Consider the following 22,778-nt stretch of genomic DNA (forward strand, 5'->3'; position numbering starts at 1 on the left):
CAGATGGGCAGGAAGGAGTGGCCAGAAGCTAATCCCGGCCCGATCGCCCCGGGGCCATAGCAAACACATGCCACAGCCCTGAAGGCACCTCCTGCTGTAGTCCCCAATGGGACTGTGGCAAGGAGCTGAAAAATATGCTCCTTTTAGGGCTGGTTTTGGACTGCCTTAGGTGGCTCTGGGACAGCTGCTGGGTGCCCCAGGAGTGTGCATCGTCTAAGCCCCACATACCCAGAGTGGCTGGAAGCCGCCCCCATCTGCCTATCTGTTTTGGGCCATAGTCTCAAGGATGCGGCTGGATTACTTCACCCCTTCTTTTTGTCATTTTTATAGTCAAAACCTATGATAAACAAAACGTGATTTATAGTGGAACACAATGAACAGGAGGGGAAACTGTCGTATGGGCAGGCAGTACTGTGGGTCTCAGCCACACCCTTCTTAGTACACACAATTAAATGAGGTCCTAGAATAACCAGCAAGAGTTTTACCACACAGCTATCATCATGTATATCATTAAATCTTTTAATAGCTTTGGAGGTGTCTTTTGGGGGGAGTAGTAAAGAAATCTAGGATATAACTGACTTTTGTCATTAAATATAAGATAACAGAGGGACCTTTTATTTCCAATGAAGAAGGGTCATTAGAGAACTACGAACTCATACATACAAGTGCCTCTTCAAGATTAATATGTAGCTGTCTTCTTATCGCAGTGATAGATCTCAACAGATTGTGATTTCCTCAGAGCTTAATAATGTTGTCCTTGAATTTTGTCTTGATGTATTTGATGGGATCTTTACATAGCTTCAGGGAGCAAACTGGCTGCTGACCTGTGAGAATATGTTCATATATGAATATTTCATGTAGCCTTGCCCCAACAATGTCCTTATTGAAAAGGTCATATCTGGATCTTTTTATGGTATCACCATTTTAATTATAACATTGCTAACTTTATGTAAGTTGTCAGGAAGTTATAGAGTTATTTCCTTCATCTTTGAAACTGGTGAACAGTGCATACTCTTATGAAGAGCAGTGGTAGAGTCTATGGAAATGTCTTTGGCTGGAGGAAGAAAAATAGATACATCTGATTAATGCCCGAAGAAGGAGCATGTTTGTGTTTTTGTAGCTCCAGAGAACAGGACCCAGAGCAAGAGACTTGAGAATCCGAAGCAATGGATTGAAACTACAGGAAAAGTGATTCCCCCTTAACATTAGCAAGAATGTCTTGACAGTAAGATCTGTTCAACAGTGGAATAGCTGCCTCTGAGAGTGGTTGAGTCTCCTCCTTTGAAAGTTTTTAAACATGAATGGCCACCTGCTGGGGTTGTTTTGATTGTGTCTTCTTGCATGACAGAATAGGGTTGGACTGGATGACCCTTGTGGTCTCTTCTTACTCTAAGATTCTGTTCTGGGATTCTGGACTATTTACTTTCTCTGAAATCTCTCATTTTTAAAAAATCAACAAACATAATTCAACCTTTGCTTGAAATATTTTTGAACTGCTCAGATATTATTTTGGAACTGGATTTTTTTTCTGGCAGTGCACAAGTTTTAGCTTTTCCCATTTGTTAAGAAAGCCATGGCCAAGGAGGGTTGGCAGAAAGACATTTTTTGTCTTTTTTTCCCTCTTGGGTCGGACTGGTCCTGATCGGCAAAGGTGGGAAACCTGCAGATTCTGAGTCACATGCTATCTGCTAAGGACATTTCTGGGGGTTCTTGTGGCCTCCCAAGAGCTTCCTATTTGGAGGGAGGGATAGGTTTTTTAAAAAAGCACCTACAAATGCCCCCATGTTATCAATTAGACATGAGGGGCAATTTTGCCATGGTGTTGACCTTCATGGCTGTTTTCGGCCAAGTTCAATCTCTTGCCATTTAGGAATACACCTTTTAAAACTGAGAAATGAACTAGAATGTGTCTTCCCTGTTTTTGTTTTTTAAAGCCTTTTCTGCGCCTAAGAACAAAGGGATACCAAGAACATGGTGAAATTCCCTTTTATCCAGAATATCCATGCACCCCCCAATTCATTAAAAAATGTCTTTTTCAGAAGACATCTGTGGTGTGCAGAAGGGGGTCTTGGGATGACCACCTTTATTAGGACCCATTCGCCTGACTTACCAATAAGCCTCATGGGACCTCAGAAGAAATGAGAAAAAGGCTAATGGCATGGTGGCAGCACAAGCAGCTCCACCGCCAAGCAGATCAGCAGGAGAAAGACATTGCAGGAATGGTGGGGAATTCAGAAGCAGGTAGGAAGAAGCAGAGATGGAAGAGCAAGGAGGAGATGAGGATGAGGATAAAGACATGGGAAGGAGGATGTGGCAGAGAGAAAAAGCAAAGGAGGATGCAAGAGAAAGAGGCAGTAGAGAGAGACCACAGACATTGCAATCTGTGAAAATATTTTTATTTATGTATTTATTTCATTTGTCTGCTGCCTTTCTCCCAGAAGGAATTTCACATATAAAAACATTAAAAAAAGAACAATGCAATAAAAATTCTCAACAGTTAAAATAATCTAATGACAGTATAAAACCACTATACACACATACAAAGCCTAAAAGGCACAACCAAACACACACACCCCAACAGCCACCTTGGCATGATTATAGATTAAAAGCCTTCATAAATAAAAACGTTTTAGCTTGCCGATGAAAAGCAAGCAGGGGCCAGGCTAGCCTTCCATGGAAGGGAATTCCAGAGGGTGGGAACTGCCACTGAGAAGGCTCTCTCTCCTGTCTTCACCAAGTGAGCCTGCGATGGTGGTGGGACTGAGAGAAAGAGCCTTCCCCCAAAGATCTTAGTGTTCTGGCAGAACACATATGAGGAGATACAATTCTTCAAATAATCTGGACTTAAGCTGTATAGGGTTTTATAGGTCATAACCAGCACTTTGAATTGTGCCCTGTAATGAACCAGTAACCAGTGAAACTGTTTCAACAATAAAGACAAACAGCAATCTATACCTTGTTGGTGTCAAGTCCCTAGTTGTGAAGAAGGGATCCCCAAGGCAGGCTTGACCTGGTCCCTGTGCTGGAAGGGGATGGAAGCACAGCATCCTTTATTAGAGGTCTGTTCAGTCCAAGTCTAATCCACTTTAATGGAGCAACATGGTGGGCCTTAGGTCAACATATTTTTAAAAATAACACCTATATTTTGTAGTGGAGGGTGAAATAAAAGCATCCTGTGAAAAGTGATGGGAGCCAATATTTGGGAGTGAGTTTTGTATTTGTTTTTAGTACTTTGAACTAAGGGCTGCATTCTTGATTGCTCTATTGGTATTTTAAAGGGGAATGCATCATATTTTACATATCTGAATGAATTCATAATCTAAATGAATTGAAGTGGACTAGACTTGGAGTAGACTAAATGAATTCACGACTCCAAGGCCAGATGAACAATATCCAAGAATATTGAAGGAGTTGGCAGAGGTAATCTCAGAACCTCTGGCAATAATCTTTGAGAATTCCTGGAGAACAGAAGTCCCAGGAGACGGAGGGAGGGCAAATGATGTCCCCATCTTGAAAAAAAAAAGGTGGGGGGGTAGTCCAAGCATTCTGAAATGTTGGTTGTTAAATTATGTTTGTGTTACAGAGGCTGTGCATTCATTCTTCAAAGTATAGCACAGCTCATAAATGCTTAGAATGTCTTGCATTAACAAGTGTGTAATGATATTCCATAATATGATATTGTGCTAGCATTTCAAGTAGATGAGCTGACATAATTTCAAAAGATTGGCAGTTTGATCTAGAATGTTACAAACATCTTTTAACCAATATCATTAATGCAGTGTGCTATACTTAATAGCATGGGGGATGCAAAGTTATGATTGTTTATTTGCTCATTATATTCCCTTCACCTTTAAGGTGATGAATTATTCTGCAAGGCAGTGCAATGCAATTCCCCTAGGAACTCATGGGTGCTGGATTTGAATTATCATGAGGACTTTTTGCTATGCAACGCAGACCTGCTCTTAGCACCTGACATGCTGAGAACTATGACTGGTTTGAATTTTAATCTATTAAAAGCTTTGCTGTGATGAACAGAAGTCACTTGATACATAAAGTTAGGGATAGCTGACCATGTGAAGCACATGACTTAAAAAAAAGCCCTAACTGAATAAATATTAAGATAAAAATAAGATTAAAAGATTTTCCCTAGTACTTCTTGAGAATGTTTAAGCTTTGTGCTGGGTTCCTTTGGAGAGGGCAGTTCTGAAATTGCAGATGGCTACCGTGAGATAAACCTTAGAAAATTATTGGCACGAAGGAGTATAACTCCAAGAATCCTCCAGTCAAGATGGCTGTTGGCTGTGTTTGCTGGAGGGTCTAAGAATTGTAATTTCCAAAAGTAACTTTTCAGATTTTTTCTGTATGCTCTTGGCATTTGAGCTGGTGTCACATTGACATTCAGATCTATATGGCTTACTGACTCAGGCCAAAGTCAAGGAATTGTTCCTTCAAAGCTGACTCTTAACCAGTGTGCATGGGTTCCATAGAGTCAATATTTTTTTTATCAATCAGGTGCAGCAGAAGAATCAGAAATCAAAGGTGAGAAGGTGCAAATGGTTAGATGGGCCTTTATACTGGAATGCAAAACAATCCTGGTATGATTGCCACTTAATAAACAAATGATTTGGATGCTGGTAGATACTTCCATTGGTGCCTCAGAATGTTTGGATTGTGCTCCCAAATTTGGAGAGATAGAAGGCAGTTTTGTTTTTTTAAAAGATAGGCTGCTTCTTGCTTGTTTTGAATTTTGAGAATTTATGCTCTACCATGCAGCACAGGCTTTTAGATCACTTATGGTTAAAATGGAGGTGTGAAAAGTGTGCACTATGGGCCAGATGTGTCCCTAATGTAGTTTTTCAAGTTGCCAAAGGCTATCACTTTTTTTGTTATTTTAAGGGAAATGTTTTTAATCACACCCTCTAAGGGTCATGGTTGCATCCAGAACTGACATGCCACCACACATTCCAGTACCATACTAAAAAATCGGATATCAGAAACTGACCGGTAGCTTTCCAGTACAGTGGAACTGAGGGAGGCTTTTAAAATACATTACAACCCTCATATCCACAGAGGATACGTTCCTGTACTTGGTACAGATATTGAAATCATGAATTGAATCCCAGACTGACTGAGATGGCGAGGGAGGCATCAGTATCACCCTTGCCAGTTGCAGGATGAGGATGAAGGAGTGCCCTGTCACTGTCAGGCTACCTGGACAGCAGTATCTGCCCTGGCTGTGCTTGGCTCACCACCATTGCCTCCAGTTCATGCTTTTCAGCTGAAGTAGAAGATAGTCACTACTTCCTAGGCCAAAAGAAGTGTGGGGGGCCTGGTTGCATGAAGCTGTGTGGCTTAGTGCCAGGTGCTGTATTCTCATGTGTGAGAGCAGAAGGAAGGAGGGCCAGCCAGCCAGCCAGTTGGCTGCTTGGTTGCTGCTCCAAAATTGACCTGATGCAAAAGGAGCAGCAACTGGCTGGTTGGCCTGCCTGGCTGCCTGGCTGCCTCTCTCCTGCCAGAACCTGGCAAGTTCCATCATGTGAACCCCTCTCCATCCTTGCCAGTAATGAGATGAGGATGATGGGGGCATGCTCCTTACTGCCAGCTCCTCCTCCTTCTGCAAATGTTCTTTACACAGCTGCCAGCGGTATGTGCTTAGCCTATGCTGGCTTGCTGCCATCTCCTCCACTGTATCTGGGTTGTGCTTCTCAGCTAAGAGAGGCCACCCCCTCCCCCGGCTGTATGAAGTCATGAGCCTCTCTTGGTAGTGGGTGCCATAATCTTGCACACAAGAAAAAAAAGAGAAAGTCTGGCTGGCTGGCTGGCTGGTTGGTGAGCTGGCCGGCCAAAGCAAGGGGCAGCGGCAGCAATGAGGAAGCATCCTCTGTCCTCCTCATTCTGTGACTGGCAAGGATGGAAAGGTGAGCATGGGATGCTTGTTACGCCTCGCTGGGAAAGAGGAAAGGATGGAAGGAAAGCCTTTTCGTTGCTGCTCCCTTTGCCTCCGGTCACCTTGGGAGCAGTGACTGAGTGGTTGGCCTCTGCTCTTCCTTGCTTTTGTCCTTGCATCCAAGAATGTGGCTGCAGCTGGAACTTTCTCAGCCAAGAGGCATAAACCAGAAGAGGAGGAGGCAAGCTGGATATGGCTGAGACAGACATTACTGGCTGGATCGATGGTGTGCAAAGTAGGGATGGGATGAGCTGGGCTGGGCTGTGAGGGAGTCGCTCCCTGACCATGTCCTGCAATGTGTAACAATTGAGATGGGCATGCTGGGAGAAGGAAGGAGGAGCTAGGCAGTGGTGCTGCCTAACTGCCTCCCTTGCATGAAGAAAAGATGAGCAAGGGTGTTTGGTGGCTGGTGGTGGCCATACTGGATATGGGGCTCATTTTTTGTTCCTGCCCCTTTTAGGCATGCTGCAAGCCTTCTTTGCTATGGAGGGACATTTCCCACTCCCTCTACACACTCAGTCTTCCACCAATCTTTTTATAAACCAGGAAGGGCAAGGATATACCAGGCATGTGGTAGATAGCCCTCATGTCTCCAAGAATCCTTTCCACTTTCTCAGGCAGTACAAATTGTAATGTGTCCATAATGACTGGACAAATAAGGCCAAGTTTACATCCTCTTGACATGTAGCAATTATAGTATCCAGATCAGATCCAAGTGATTTTATATGCATAGTGCAAATGGCTCACATTGGCCAATCAAGTCATCTACATTCTTGTGTCCAAGGGCATAATAATTAAGGACATAATTAAATCTTGGACCGCTTAAAATAGTTCCACTGCATGACTCTTTACCAGTACCATGATGGCAGGGTTTATTCATTAATTTATTTTACTGACCCCACAATCATGGAAAGATATTCAAGCAGTCTCTATCTAGCCTACGTTTGGACACATTCTAAATTTTCTGCCAACATCAGCTCCATAGAAAACTAGAGGATTGGTTCAGCTTCATTCTGTGAGAGGGGGCACTTGGGAGAAATGGTACCCATTGCCCTGATTATATATTGATTCCAGAGATGAAAGAAATATGCACCTTTGTGTATGTTTGTGTGCACACCTTCAAGTCACCTGTCTATTTGTGGTGACTGCATGAATTCCATACAGTTTTCTTAGGCAAGGAATATTCAGAGGTGGTTTTGCTAGTCCCTTTCTCTGAAATATAGCCTTCAGCAAATGTTGTTCATTGGCTGCATCCCATCCAAATAGTAATCAGGGTTGACCCTGCTTAGTTTTCAAGATCAGAGGATCCTTAGTGTATTTAGGCCTACCTCTTTGAGTATACAGTTAGCCCTTATTATACACGGATTTTTTATACATGGATTCAAGCATCCATGGTTTGAAAATGTTCAAAAAAAGTATAAAATTCAAATATCACACCTTGATTTTCCTTTTTTTATAAGGGACACCATTTTGCTATGTCATTATATTTAATGGGACTTATCCATGGGGGATCTTGGAACCAAACCCCAGCATGTAACAAGGGTCCACTGTACTCTCATTTTCTTACGAAGTAAATTCTACTCTGGATCTGAGATAGATGGCCTGGTCAGACCATGAGATGAACAGCAGTCCCTTGTCCAAGTCACTTCTAGCCTTCCACTGTCATTAGACTGGGGAGTGAATGAGCTGCATGGATTTTTCTACACACACTTGATCTTAGCCAAAAGGCCGAGAAGCGATTTTTCTACACTTGCCACTTTTAAATTATATTTAGAGGCATACAGTATGATTAGTTATTGGTGGAAAGAGGCAGGTAGAACTAGAAGCAGAAGCTTCTCTAGCTGAATTGAACACACTGATGTTAACTATTGATGCCAGCCTGAGTGTATGGAATTCATTTGGGTGTAAATGTTCTCATTCAGAACACTCTTTTCATTTTTGTATGTGCTGGATTTTGGAGTAAGATGCTTGCTGCAGGGAGTATGTCCTAGTCAAATTGTACAGTATAAGCTGGTTATATAAATGGGGCGAAACAGGTCTCTCAAGCATAAGAGGAAGGGCCAGTCTTGCTTTCTTGGGTGGAGCTTTATCTCACTTGGATTGCTGCCTTCCACTTGAGACATGTGTAATTGTCAAGTGAATTTGCCTAAGTCTTCACAATCTGGATCCAAATAAGTGTCTTACACAGAAGAAACATTTGTGTAAGTAGGTCAAAGTTCTGGAAATCCCAAGGTGGACCCCCTCTGTAGATGCAGAGAAAGATACCTGTTTTTCATCAGAATTCACTGTCAGTGTAACTGATGCACTTGACAAAGGGTTTCATATTTGTTTTTACTTCCCTTATTAATTACAGATCAAGGTACTTGTCTAAACTGAGGAAGCTCAAGCAGCCAGCTTCTCATTGTACTAGTCTTGTGTATCTTGCTTTTTGAAGCTACTAGCCTTGGGTCTGATGACTGTTGTATAGTAAGTGAATGAAAAATGAAAATGCACAGATACCCAGCGACAAGGTCTGATTTTCTATCCTGATCTATTCAGACTAATCCTGAGTCTGACTGGTGACTGGGAAGGAGGGATACGAGCAATACATGACACAGTAGTTCTTTTCAGCATTGTACAGTCATACCATCAGTAGTATTTGATTTTACACAGAAACCATTTTTAGCTTGGTGTCAGCTATGTGCTGTTCATTCTGCTAAGAGCAACATCTGTCTCATCCTATGCTTTCTCAAAGATGGGAGACAGAGGGATAAAAAGAAAAGAGAAGAAATTATCTAAAGAGTGTTTAATTTTATTGAATCTGTCATGTGATATAATAAATCTTTTAGCTTCTCATTTCCAGCATTGAATTGATGCATGTGTGTGTGTCACTAATCAAACAGAAATATTTGAATGTTGTGGCAAGATACTGTGGGTGCTTTGAATAAAATTAATCTCTCTCTGTCGCATACACTCACACATGAATGTATATATAACAGCAAATATGATTTTTGCCTGTTGTTTGCAGTTTCCTTTAGAATCTCAACTTGGTGCTGAAGGTTTTAACAGCCTCCTTTTTGAGCTGTTAGGGGTAAGTGTTTCCTTGAAGGGGTGGTTTTCTGTTTAGTATTCTTTGTTGCTTGGGAACTGTTCTGTGCACGTCATCCTAGACAAATCAATGTATTATTCACAGTCCCAAAGCAGCCCTTCATCCTGACCCAGATTTTAAGTGTAAGGTGAACTTCCTTTGACAGGTCAGGAACTGATTTTGCTTTCCCTCAGCCTTGAGCATTTCCTCTTCCATAGGAGAAAGTATTTCAGTTGTTGGATGCAAGGAGAGTGTTGAAGGTACTTCCTTTCTAGATTATTTCAGGGGCAATCCCACCATCCCATCTTTGTCGGTTATGGCAGGGTCAGTGAGGTAAGAGAGCCCTTACTACTTCAATATCCAGATGGATTATGAATTGTATTTTATTTTCAAAACTGAACTTTCTTCGAGCTGAAGAAAACAGATGGAATAATTAGTGTGCTTTGCATGTAGTTTATCCAAATGCCTATTATAAGCATGTTGTAATGTAGAGAATTTGTTGCCCTTATGCCTTCTGTGGAGTGATGTATTTCTGCACTCATTTTACTTTACCTGTCATCAGGTTTCTGAATGCATTCAATTTTTCCAGTCTTTTCAGTTCTACTTTATGAGTATTTTTTCAGATTAAATCACATTTTGTACTTCAGCCTTTTTCTTGGTTTCATTATTATACTCCCACACTGTTGTCACTGTTTGTGAAGATTAAAAACTTACTCCAAGTTTGTCTCTGTGCTTTCCTATCTCTTATCTATTTTGTTTTACCACAGAGAATGCATTAAGGAGGGAAAACCAGAATATTCCACAGTATTTTTCCATGATTCTGTGTTAATAGTTTTAGAGTATCATACAGCACTGAGTCAACCAAAAGATCCTCGATTGCCATACTTCAAGAAGATTTCAAACACATGCCTTACGAAAGACATAAAATGGGCTACATGATGGGACGTAATGACATCTAGGTAGAGGGGAGGATTAATCTTGAATCATAAGTATTTCTTCTAGGTTTCATAGGTTATAGGTTTCCTAAAACAGCCTCGGGATTAGAAGGATAACTGTGCTTCTCAATAAATAGTTAGTGGTTTGTGTGGTGGCCTATGGTTTATGTAGTTTCTCAGAATTCTAGCAAGTATTGCCGTTTGATATATTTTATAGTTACTGCTTACTGTTTCTTCATTGAAGGGTTGTTCTCTGTTGGATGTTGGGATCCACTGAAGAATTTTGGCGTGTACATTATTTTCTAGAACCTATGACATCCCTTCTACAGCTTTTGCTCAACTGTTGGTTCATACTTGTGTTTAAATTCAGTTAGTTAATTCAACTAGAATACTGTAGGTCCACTGAATCAGTTGCTGATTACTTACATGAATTTCAGTGAGTCTACTCTAGTTGGGACTAGCAAATGGATTTAAGCCCATACATTTAAATATAGTGGGTGTAGCTTTGTAAATTCCCACTTTCAAACTGAATTGAGTGAGCTTGAGGATTGTTTTAGGAGATAGGACTATTCATAAACTTGTAATATAAGAAGTGTGGATGTAGCACAGAGGTGCTATTGTGTGGTCCTCCAGAGTTTGTAGAACAGTAACTCCCAGTATTCCTCACTATTGACTGTACTATCTGGGGCTACTGAGAGTTGTAGTTCAATAACTGTTGAAGGGTCACACAATTGTCATCCCTGATATAGCAGAGCAAAACATATTAAAAATATGTAATGTAAGTCTATCTTTAAATTTAAATTGAAGATGTATTGATAAAGATAGAAGCTCCTGTCCCTATGATTTCAGTTGTTGCAGTGACTTCTTCTTGGGGTGGCAATTTCCTTCCTCACTTTCCCTTTTGTTTCAACCAGCAGATAACACTCTAATGCATGATGTGTATCCCTTATCCAAAATGCTGGGGACTAGAAATGTTTCCTGTTTTGGATTTTTTTGGATTGTGGAATATTTGCTTATATCTAGTGAGATATCTTGCAGCTGGGATGCAAGTCTGGTTATGAAATTCATTTATGCTTCATATATAGCTTATACAGATAGTCTGAAAGTAATTTTATGGAATAATTTTAAATAATTTTATGCATAAAACAAAGTTTGTACCATTGAACTTGTGGGGTCATGTTGGCACTGAAAATGTTTTGGATTTTTGAAGCATTTCAGATTTTCAGAGAAGGGATACTCAACCTGTATACTTAACTACTCCTTCCTCATTTTTTTCATAGCATGAGCTGCCACAATAACTAGCTACCTCATCAGCAGGAATGGCTAGTGGTGCTTCCCGACTCTTGAATGGCCTCTACAATCCAGATTTGCACATTTGATTTTAAAACTAGATTTTGACCATTTTACCTTGCAGTCCTAATGGCAGTTGTCCTGCCACCATCTGAACTGCTGCATGCTAAGAAAAAGCTAAAAAATAGTCCAAGGTGTATCTTACTTACCTCCTCTCTCTGCAGCTTCCCCACAGCCATTCAGGTGGCTAGCAGGGAGAGAAGGCTGCTGAGCAGTAGGACTCCACAGCCCATTCTTGCTTCTGTGCTGTTTTCTGTTGATCAGGTGGGGGCACCTAAGTTATGGCTAGTTTTGTTTTGTCCTTACCAGTTGTTTGTTTGACTCCCACCAACACTTTCCAAGGTGAGAATGAGGTCCTTAATTTTATAAAAAAATATTTAAAATATTCCCTACCCTTACCATATAGTTTGTGTACACATTGGTGAATGGCACAGATTGATACCGTGATTCAACATTTGAAATAATGACAAACCACAGTTAAAGCAAGCAAGTATTTACAAACCAACAATAAACTTTAGATTCAAATTGGGGTTTGCTGCTGAAGAATATATATTTTTTAAATAGATTAGTTTGGATGTTCAAACAAATCACAATTACAGGCAATTAAATTCTGGCTTTGTGTAATGTGCTAATGTAGTCTATATGGTGTGTGTGTGTGTGTGTGTGTGTGTGTGTGTGTTCAGAGAGAGAGATTATTATTACAGGTTAATATCTAAAACCTTCCCTTATGTGCAAGCAAAAAGCTCGTACTGTATTAGAAATATTCTAAGCCAAGACATTTCTGAACAGTGTATTGATAACCAAGGTGTAGATAAAGTTCTCCTGTCATTTTTGTTGTTGTTATAAGATTCTTACCTGTCTTCCAAACAGAACATGCTAATAAAAAATGATTTGAAAGCCATGTCAAAGTTTTTGAAATGTTTAATGTTAAACCTTTCCCCCCCCCCCCCACTGTAGTATTTTGCACTTAGTAATTCATATCTACAAACATTTTAATTTTAAGCATTATGTACAAAAAATTCAAATACTTAGCTTCTTAAAAATCACACCATTCTATGTTGATCTACTTTTGGTTCAGTCTGTTTTCATAATAAATCACTGATGTTTTGTCTAAATCCTTCACGTTTAGACTACAATTCTGTACATAGAATCATAGTTAGAATACATGCTATTATGAGAGAAGACCTCATTGAACTTTATAGGACATACACTTCAGTAAACCTGTATAAAGACAGATATGCTGATTACTTTTTGATAGCGGAGAGGAATGTTCATTTGTTTACCGTAGTTTTTTACTGCATCTCTAGGCCTCTCCTCTTAAGTTTTCTTGCCTGAGGGCCATTAAAGGATAACAACTTAGCATGCCACAACTAGAAGCAGGATGTCGGATGGTGAAGTGTTGCACACTGTAATATTACCTTTGGGAATCATTCAGTGGCTGAGTTTTTGCTCAGGCCTGTCTTGACGTGTATTTTGGGTAGGAAAGTATGCTCCCCCAGTCCTTTTCATTGATTTCTTTTGCCAGAGTGATTCATGGCATACAGATGAGCCTCCTCTGGAGCTACTTGTTGTGTTGATAATGGCACACTGACATATAGGCTGTGTAGATTGAGTTGTGGTGCTGTTAGCCTGGAGCAAAGGGATGGATTCAGGTGGCTTTTGGTCTCTTCCATTTATCTTGTTATCTTGATATGGTGAATTAGTTATTACTTAGGGTGCTTCTTATGTTCCAAAAAATCTAAAAACTCAAATATTTTTCTTTGGGAAAAAAATTTCTGCAAAGTATCTAGATGTGTATGTTAATATATTTTGTCATATATTTATAGAAAAACAAAAATTCAGACAAAAGCAGTTTGGTCAGTTTTCAGATATTAATTAGCTAATATTTTTGAAGAGAGTTTGTGATCACCTCCAAAGCAGGTTCATACAGGTATCTTGTAATTGTTTTATTTACAGAAATGACTGTTGTCCCCTTTAGAACATGAATAATGTATGATAACAATGTGACATTTATTACTGCAGAGTACATATTTTAGGATGTTGAGGATATGTGCAGTTCTAGGGCATGGTATTATATGATGCTCCTAGATCATAACTGTGAGTATATTTATGGGGATTTTCTTTTGTGTCCTCCCCTCCATGCAAGGCTTCTTCTCAGCCCCTGACATACTACAAATGGTGAGAAGTGAAAGTGAGAGGGTGAAAGGCACTTTGGCAGCATCCAGCTGCAGTTCAGCAGCTGATGAAAAAGAACACAAGTACCTTTCTGGATATCCAGTGGATACACTGGCGCTGTGGGAGGACAATGATTGATCTTTTCTCCCAGCTGTAGTATTGCAACCTGATGCTGCCTGAATTGGCTCCCAGCCACTAAATGGTCACCCTTTCTGTAAATGGTAAAAAGTGTATATCAGTACTGTCAAGCTGCCTTTACACAGGAGAGGGAGGCATTGCACAAGGAGGTATTGAACACCCTCTTGCATCATGAAGTTAAAACTATGTCTTCAGAAGGATAGTTTACTATATTATTCTTTCTTTTTTCCCCATCTATTTTTAACTGATGGCAAAAAGGTACAGACAAGTCCATGAAAATACTACAGGAACCCTATGGGAGTCATTGCCATCTGATTCACAGGGCAAGATACAGAGGAAAATAAGGACAAACAGCAGTAATAGTAAGGGAAAGCATGCTCTAATACCCATTGGAGATATAGAATAAATACTTTATTATAACTAGAAAACAGTCTACTTTAGCTGTCTTTCACCTTTCTGATTTCTCAGCAAAATATTTACGCTAAAGCAGCTCGTCTGTGCTAGGATGTCTGTGCTCATACCCAATTATTGTTCATTAATGCCAATTAAGATAATGATAAATGTTTGTAATTTTTAAAATTTAGATGCCCTCTAGCCATACTAATTACCCCTCCCCCCCCGGCCATCCCAATCATGTATGTAAACATCTGCCAACTGAGACCTCCCTGGCCCAATTTAGAAAGGACTTGAAAACCTTTCTTTTCCACCTTACATTCCCCGAATAGAGTTCAGTGGGCCTCCCTTCCTCTCCTGTGGCAAAGAGGATGGGCTAACGGGGGTTTTATACTGTTTTACATTGCTGTTGTACTGTTTTTATTGGGTTGTTGTGGTTATTGCCTTGTATTTCTTTTATGTTGTAAACCGCCCTGATCTACGGAAGGGCGGTATATAAATAAAACTTTTATTTTATTTATTTTATTCATGCATCTGATGAAGTAGACTGTAGTGCACAAAAGCTTACGGCAAAGTAGACTGCAGTGCACAAAGCTTATGGCAACTGTGTCTTTAAGGGTAGATTCCGTTTGATATATAAAGAGTAGATACTAAATCCTGTTGTTTTTTTATTCAAAAGCCTAAAACTTGCCTTAGTGTAAGAAAATATTTTAAAAAATAAGTGCTAATGCAGTGTGGCAGATATTTGACAGCAATTCTTATAATCCTTGACAATGATCCTTTCTGTATCTTTATTCTGGTATCTACTCTTTTGATTACATTGTAGAGGTAAATGGTATTCTTCTCTTATGCAGATTAAACTTAGTAGGAGTCATGTGTGAGTAAACAGTTCATACTCCCATATCATGCTCTCAAGAGATATAAATCTGGAGTTAGTCCATCAAAGAAGACTTTGTTTTTTCTTTATAATTGATTGGGTCCATTTTCTAAAATTCTGAAGATTCATATCAACCATCTCTCTTAATAAGCTTCTCTCTACCCTCTTTTCTTGTCCTTTTCCCAGCTCCTTCTTTCCTCACAGTAGTATCATGAGATGGCCATCTCAGGAAGCAGAGTGCAGGAGCAAAGATTTGCACTATTCCTTAGGGACCTATGCTGCTACTGCCTTGCCTTGGTCACTGTGCTCCTGACACACCTCACCTCCATTATTCTCCCTCTCTGGACTCATACCTCTGCCATGTTTCTCTCTCTTTTACTTTGTACTTTGCTGCTGCATGCCCTTCCCCTTCACTCTTTCCTTCACCTTGTGATATTACATCTCCTTGCCTTGCATCCTGACTCATATCATACCTACCTCTTTTGATACAGTACTGGCTTTGCCTATCACACTGCTTGCTCTCTCTCTCTTCTGCGCCCTCTCTCTGCTCACTTTGTGCCTTCACAGTGCACTTTTTGCTTATTTGTTGCACTCACACTACTCCCTTTAGTTTCCCTTATACCTGAATTTCTCAGGTGGACTTGTTTCCTGCAGAAACATTTGATCCACATTTTACCCTATATCTCAGCTTCTACGAGGGCTAGACTTTTGTTGTTACCTGCCCTTGAGTCAATCTGGACCCATGGTGACCCTGTGGATGAGACATCTCCAAAACCATCTGTCCTCCACTGCTCTGCTTAGTCCCTGTACATTCATACCCGTGGCCTCCTTAATAAAGTCCATTCATCTAGCATGCGGCCTTTCTCTCTTTCCACATCCCTCCACTTTTCCTAGCATTATTGTCTTTTCCAGTGAGTCGTGCCTTCTTATGATGTGTCCAAGTACGACAGCCTCAGTTTTGTCATCTTGGCTTCCAGGGAGATTTCTGGCTTGATCTGTTCTAGGATCCATTTGTTTGTCTCTTTGGCTGTCCACAAGATCTTCAGCACTTTTCTCCAGCACCACATCTAGAACGAACTTCCTGTCTTCTTTCTTAACTTGCCTCTAAAAAGAAAGAAAGAAAGAAAGAAAGAGAAAATAAAATTTGGAATCTAGGCCAAATGATAGTTTGGGTGGCATGCCTAGAATCGGGATAGAACCTGGCTGTCCAGGAGATATGGTGACCCTATATATATATCGGAACATGCAAAATTGGCAGATGACTTTGATATAGAATGGAAAAAATTGTTAGATTAACCCATTTGAGCTCAGTATGGTAACTGTTGCTCTAGATGTATATAGTGTGAACAGGTGATATACTACATGGTTTGGAAGCAAGAGAAAAGTGACATATCTTTCAGGGACTAAGATGCCAGCTTCAACAGAGCCCTCATTTGTAACATTGCATGGTAAAAATTCCCTGCTTTAAAAGGCACATTTAGAGCCAATTTTCTGCTTACCTAGAGTTGTCTTTGGTGCTTGGAAATGGAAACAGACATCTGAATTGGTTGTCATGGAAACACTGGAATATAGGAAGAGATATAAATACAGTATTGCTATTTGGATATACTATCACTCCTCTCTCTCTCTCTCTCTTTCTCTTTTTACACAGACAAGATGAAATCCCATCTTTTAATGCTTGATATATAGAGCATTAGATTATTGAAATATGTTGGAAAATACATAATATAAAATTGTGATTTATGTGATAATGCACATTTTGCTGAAAAATTATGTCTGTCTAATTGTCCCCAGTGTTAAATAAGAATGATAAATAAAGCTGAATGTTAATTATTGGTTTGCTGATAGGAATTGTGAAGCATTTTTCATGTAGTTAATATGGTTGATTTTATGAATGAGTGTATACATCATCAGTGGGTGGATTGGATTTCATAAAGTCACATTTGTTGTCTGTCTTGATTTTCACACTTCCCCTGTTGCTATTGTGCTATATTATTGTGCTATGATATCTTCTTTTTTAAAAGCCTGATTTTCTTTCTTTCTTTCTTGATCCCTTCCTTCCCTCCTTCCTTCCAAAAGAAATTAGGTCATCTTTACTGGGTAAAATCCTCCTGGTACAGTTGGATGAATCCTGAGAGCAGGAGGTGCTGAGGTGTGTGTGTGGAATAGATAACTGAGTGAGGAGAAGGTTGCAGTGAGAGGACTCTACCTCCCTCCCTCCCTTTTGTCCTTTGCAATCCTATATAAAAAGAGACTGTCCTCTTAGGAGTCACAATTGCCAGCATGCTTTGCCATCTGTTCACACTCCCTTGCTATTCTGGGAACAATTGTACCATAACTGTACCACAATAAATTATTGTTTCCAGTATATTGTACTGCCTATAGAAGCTGACCACTTGTAATGGGACAGTCCCACCCTACCCCTGTTTCTGATTTTGCATCTCTGGATCCTTTTAAGTTAGCCTTTTTCATTCCCCTCTGACATTTTGTTAGGATCTTCAGAAACTCTACGGTGTAAGTGAACTATCAGTGGCATTTGCCAAGGAACCCTGGTAATTTTAGTTAGGCTTACTGCTTGTGTATGATGTTTCATTGTTCAACGCCAACTCTTAAAACCTATTAATTAAAGCACAACTATTCTATGAACCATCTTCAGACTATCTGATCTGCCTCTGCTTATTGTTTTATTATCTTACATCAAGTTAATCTTTATACCAGATTCTTATGGGAGTAGGAGTCAGTGTGGCATAGTGGTTTGAGCATTGGACTGCCACTCCGAAGACCAGGGATCAAATCTCTGCTCAGCCATGGAAAACCCTTGGCCAATTCTCACTCTCTCAGCCTTAGAAAATCCTGTGATAGGTTCACTTTAGGTTCACCATAAGTCAAAAACGATTTGAAGTTACACAACAGTTACATTCTTTTAGGGCAAATTCATCCTGCCTCTTCCTCTTAGGACTTCATTTCATCCAAAGTCCTGTTTTTGATCATTTTCTGGATTTTACATGCACAGACATGTAGAACTAATGTCCTTTAATGTCTTTCTGTTATGGATTTTACTAGAACCTTTAAAACAAATTTGACATTTTAGCAGTATGGGAATTAAAAAAATTGGATTGAAACAGGACATTTGGATGTTTTATACGTAATACCAAACCACGGATGTTGCAAGAAGACTTTCAAGGAAGCTCCTTCCTCTTCTCCCAACAATTTCATCTCTTTTCATGGTTTGAAAGAACATAGTTCTAGTGGTGGTACTTGTTCTACCTACCCTATGAAAGGAAATGAATATTATAATTTATTGGTTAAGACTATGGTTTGCCTCAGACTAGAAAGATAAAAGGGAAAAAAAATCATCGAGGGAAGGTAGCATTAGCCCAAGCCTCTTGAAGTCTTGTCCTCACATACTGGTTTGCTAGTATTCTGTCCAGCAGATTATTATTTCTGCAGTCTTTACCTTAAATCAGCTTTTAGGATGGAACCATAATTGTACTTTAGTTTGTGAATACATTAAAAAGTTAGCACACTTCTGATACCTTAATATAATGAAACTTTTTTTGGGGTGGTGGTGTGAAGAGCATCTTGTTTTGAATATTGCTTTTCTAAGCAAACAAGTTAAGCTTGCTTTTATCTGCACATCACAACATTTACTGCATTGTTGTTGTTGTTGTTGTTGTTGTTGTTGTATGCCTTCAAGTTATTTCTGACTTATGACAACCCTAAGCCATTTTCTCGAGGTTTTCTTGGCAAGTTTCTTCCGTGGAAGTTTGACATTGCCTTCTCCCGAAGCTGAGAGAGTATAACTTACCCAAGGTCATGGAGTGGGTTTCATGGCTGAGCCGGGATTTGAATCCTAGTCTGCCAGAGTCATAGTCCAGTGGTCAAACCATTACATTGTACTATATAATAGCAGAAACCTTCCCAGAAGCAAAGTCCCCCTCTGCTAATAGAGTCTAACAGAGAGACACCTCTATCAATTCCTATCATCCTCCTGTGCCCCCGCATGTTAGATTTTCAGACAAGGATTACTCTGCTCACTCTTTGGTTTAGAAAATGTCAGTTTTTCTGATACAATATTTTCTAGCTTGGTAGGAACTATAAAAATATGTGAATCAGATCCCATTTAGATGAAAAAACTAAGATTGCCTCTGTGACTAAGCCTTAGTTTTACCATTTTAAGTGATGACTCATAGTTATTTTAAAAAAGGAAGCTTTGGATGCAGTCTTTCTGAATGAGGTATCCCTCCTCCTGTGCTGATGTGCATGCCTTGTGTTCAGCTAAATATATTCACTTGATGTCTTATGGTATTCTGCTTCTTTTTAAAAATATTATTCCTTGATCACGCTGTATTTTTGCTAGTTTTTCCCAGTGGTCACTACCTATTAAAAAAAATTGTTAGAAATTTTACAATAATTCCTGTGCCCTTGAATTCTGACCTGTTGGAATAAAATGCACTTAAATTATTTTTGTGCTGGAGTAAATTTTCCAAAGTTAGGAAAATGAACAGGAAACCCATCTTCAGAGTTATAGCCAGTGTGAGAGGGTGGCCAGGTGCCATATTTATTGGTTGTGGGGTCTCTTTATACATTGTTCATTAGCATGGTCAGATCTATGTTTTTGTACTTCACAAGTAATAGATACTGTGGTGCTGACAGGCAGATTGGACATCTGTTAAAGATACATTACCTCTTGTACGTATGCACTTATATGTGCATTCTCTCCTCCCCCCCCCTCTCTCACACAGCAGTTAGTTTCACAATACATTTGGATTTTGATTATTATTTTTTTTGCAGTTCTGTGCACCTTGTGTATGCAGGTTTTGTTTCTTTTGTCCTGATAAAATGCATTTATTAAGGAATTAAACCAATGAAGTTGTTGAATAAAAGAGCAAGAAAGGAGTAGTGGCTAAGTATTCAAAACATATGTTGTTTGAATACTTTATTTTATTAATGTTTTGCTTTCCATTTGTAGGCCAGAGCCTCAGCAAAAAGTTCCCTCTGTACCTCCTCCGCCACCACCTCCGCCACCACCTCCACCTTTGCCAGAACCAGCCCCTCCAGAGCCAGAGGAGGAGATTCTGGGTTCTGATGATGAAGAGCAAGAAGATCCTGCAGATTATTGCAAAGGTTAGCATGCATGAACAGTGTCAACATGTTAATTGGTGAACTGGCTACCAAATATATTGTTTCACTGGAACAGCTCAGAATGTTTTGTAAGAGGTCTTTCAGGAATTCTGCTTTCTGTAGCAGATACACACAAAAAAGTCCTGATTGGTAAGTAGTGTTGATCATTTCCAAAAAATGGCAGTGGAAAAAGCAAGCAATACCACATTGTTGGAGAGGGGAGAATTGCAGGATTTTGTTCACAAAGGAAAGGATTTCCAATGCTTCCCAGCTAAGACAGCTAAGAAATACTCTGGAAGAATGACCACTAAATTTCTATTTCTTTTTCAGTACCATGCACTGTGTATTGCATGAGACATATCATTTTCTGTTCTGTGTTGTGCTGAATTGCCCAATATGCCTTCCTCTTATGTCCTTGGTAGAGTTTTACAGTAAATATCAGAAAAGACAGAACACAGCACTTACCCATATTAAGTATGTTTTTTCAAACTATATATTTCCCTGGTAATCTGAATATGCCTGGCCTTAGAGGACATATCCTACTGATTGAGAATCACCATAGTGATTGTTTAGAATGTCAGCACTTTAGAAAAATAAATGGATATAAGCAATATGCCAGTAAAGTAAAGTTTTAGAAATACGGAAAATGTCCTTAGACCTAAAACTACATCCAGCCATATATATATATATATATATATATATATATATATATATATATATATATTGGAGTGCATTGTACGCTATTATGCCTTTTTAGGAAGAAAGCTTTAGAAAGATATTGCTGATGCAGATAATGCATCCTTGTGGAACATGAGGTGTGTGTGTGTGTGTGTGTGTGTGTGTGTGTGTGTGTGTCCAGTGGTTTGATGTGATATAGTATATTAATTTTGTGTTAAAAAAAAACTTTGACATTGGTAGGTGCACATGTTCTTTAAATTATATTAATAATAATATAATATAATAAATTTATATTTCCCGCCTCTTCCAATGATCGAGGTGGGATTACATCAGTAAAAATGATACAATAATACAAAATACGATCAATAAAACACTAATACTGAATTAACTGACATTTCTATTAGTTCTCTAAAACAACAATTCATCAATAGCCAAGAATCATAGTCAGGAGTGGAGCAATCGTCATAACCTTTTATATGGAGTCCGGTGGATAAGCCCGCTGGCAGAGATCTGTTTTGAGTTCCTTCTTAAAGGTAGTGATAAGACGGATCTCTTCCAGTAGGCTATTCCATAATTTTGGAATGGCAGCAGTAAATGCCCTATGGGAAGTTGTCATTAACCTAGTGTTATGATGTTCCAACAAATACTTCCCAGATGTTCTAAGTGTGCAGGGCGAATTGTGTAGGGAGAGGAGTTCCTGCAAGTAACTCGGGCCCAAGCTTTAAAGGTAATAACCAACACTTTATACTGTGCCCAGAAGCTAATTGCCAGCCAGTGAAGAGATTTCAACACTGGTGTTATATGGTCAAACCTAGATGTACCAGTGACCAATCTGGCTGCTGCATTTTGAACCAATTGAAGCTTCTGAACTTGGTATAAGGGTAGCCCCAAGTAGAGCGCATTCCAGAAATCTAAAGGAGAGATTAGTAGTGCATGTGCATATTCCTCCAACATGAAAATTACCTTTGGTTTAAAGTACAGTCACCCCTCCTAACTCATGGATTTGAGATCTGCGACCTCCACTATCCGCGGAGGGGCGACCCCCGCTATTTCTAATGGTGTGTGCATGAGGCATGAATATGCATGGGCCTCTGTTTCCATGGAGAAGTCCAGAACGAATCCCCCATGCAAATGAAGGGCCAACTGTAGTTAGATCCTGTGTGCTTTTACTGTTGCTAAAAGAGTGAAGAACTGCTGCTGCTTTGCTTCAGAGCCTCCTAGCACTGTACTGGCTTCTGCTGCTGGACCAGAACTTGCCTCTGTTGTTGCAATATCATCTGAATCTTACATGGTTTTGTGTAATTGTGGTCTCTGTGACTCACACAAATGGGTCATTTACTCCTTGGCAGTGCATGTTTTGGAATCTTCTAGGACAGCACAATATGAGTTTTGGCAGTAACAACATCTACTCCCCATATACCTGGCTAGTGTGCTTCCCACATAAACCCTCAGTTCCATTTTTGCCCACCGCAACATATTAGGAGTCTTTCTGAGAGTTTGTCTTTTCTGTCTGAATTTGGCTTGATTTGGATTGGATTTGCAGACTTAAATCTTTCTTCTTAAGGTGGCGCAGTGGTTAAATGCCTGTATTGTAGCCGCTCACTCACAAACCATAAGGATGCAAAAGGGCTCAAGCTCAACTCAGGCTTGCATCTTTCTGAGGTCAGTAAAGGTCCGAAGTCGCAAAAGAGCTCAAGCTCAACTCAGGCTTGCATCTTTCCGAGGTTGTTAAAAATGAGTATCCAGATTGTTGGTGACAATTAGTTTACACTTTGTAAACTGCTTAGGGAGTGCTTAAGTGCACTGATAAGCAGTATAGAAATGTACTTGCTATTACTATTCTCAGCATTTTGTCTTGGTTTTCTGTATTGGACTGCTTATATGTGTATTACTTGGCTTAGACCTACCTTCGTTCATTGTCTCTGTTCTGGATTTGTCTCCTAGTTCAGCTTTGGCTGATTACTTTTATCTTACGGGTTTATAACCACCTCAGTACCTTTAAACGTTGCACCTTTTGTGGAGAAAAAATTCCAAAGAAAGATGGGCATTGAGGTGTCTTCTTTGCCTCAGCAAGGGACATAATGTCAGAGCTTC

At 39.7% G+C, this 22,778-nt stretch overlaps 1 protein-coding gene across 1 annotated transcript in view; it reads left to right on the plus strand.

The window, feature by feature from the left end:
- SRPK2 (SRSF protein kinase 2) overlaps nucleotides 1-22,778 on the plus strand; it is a 118,513-nt gene that overhangs the window by 53,421 nt on the left and 42,314 nt on the right. The window contains 1 exon segment of the mRNA XM_042467084.1: nucleotides 19,855-20,009. Within this exon segment, the coding sequence (XP_042323018.1) occupies nucleotides 19,855-20,009 (155 nt within the window).

The sequence above is a fragment of the Sceloporus undulatus genome, chromosome 5, assembly GCF_019175285.1.
Source record: "Sceloporus undulatus isolate JIND9_A2432 ecotype Alabama chromosome 5, SceUnd_v1.1, whole genome shotgun sequence".
Taxonomy (NCBI): Eukaryota; Metazoa; Chordata; class Lepidosauria; order Squamata; family Phrynosomatidae; genus Sceloporus; species Sceloporus undulatus.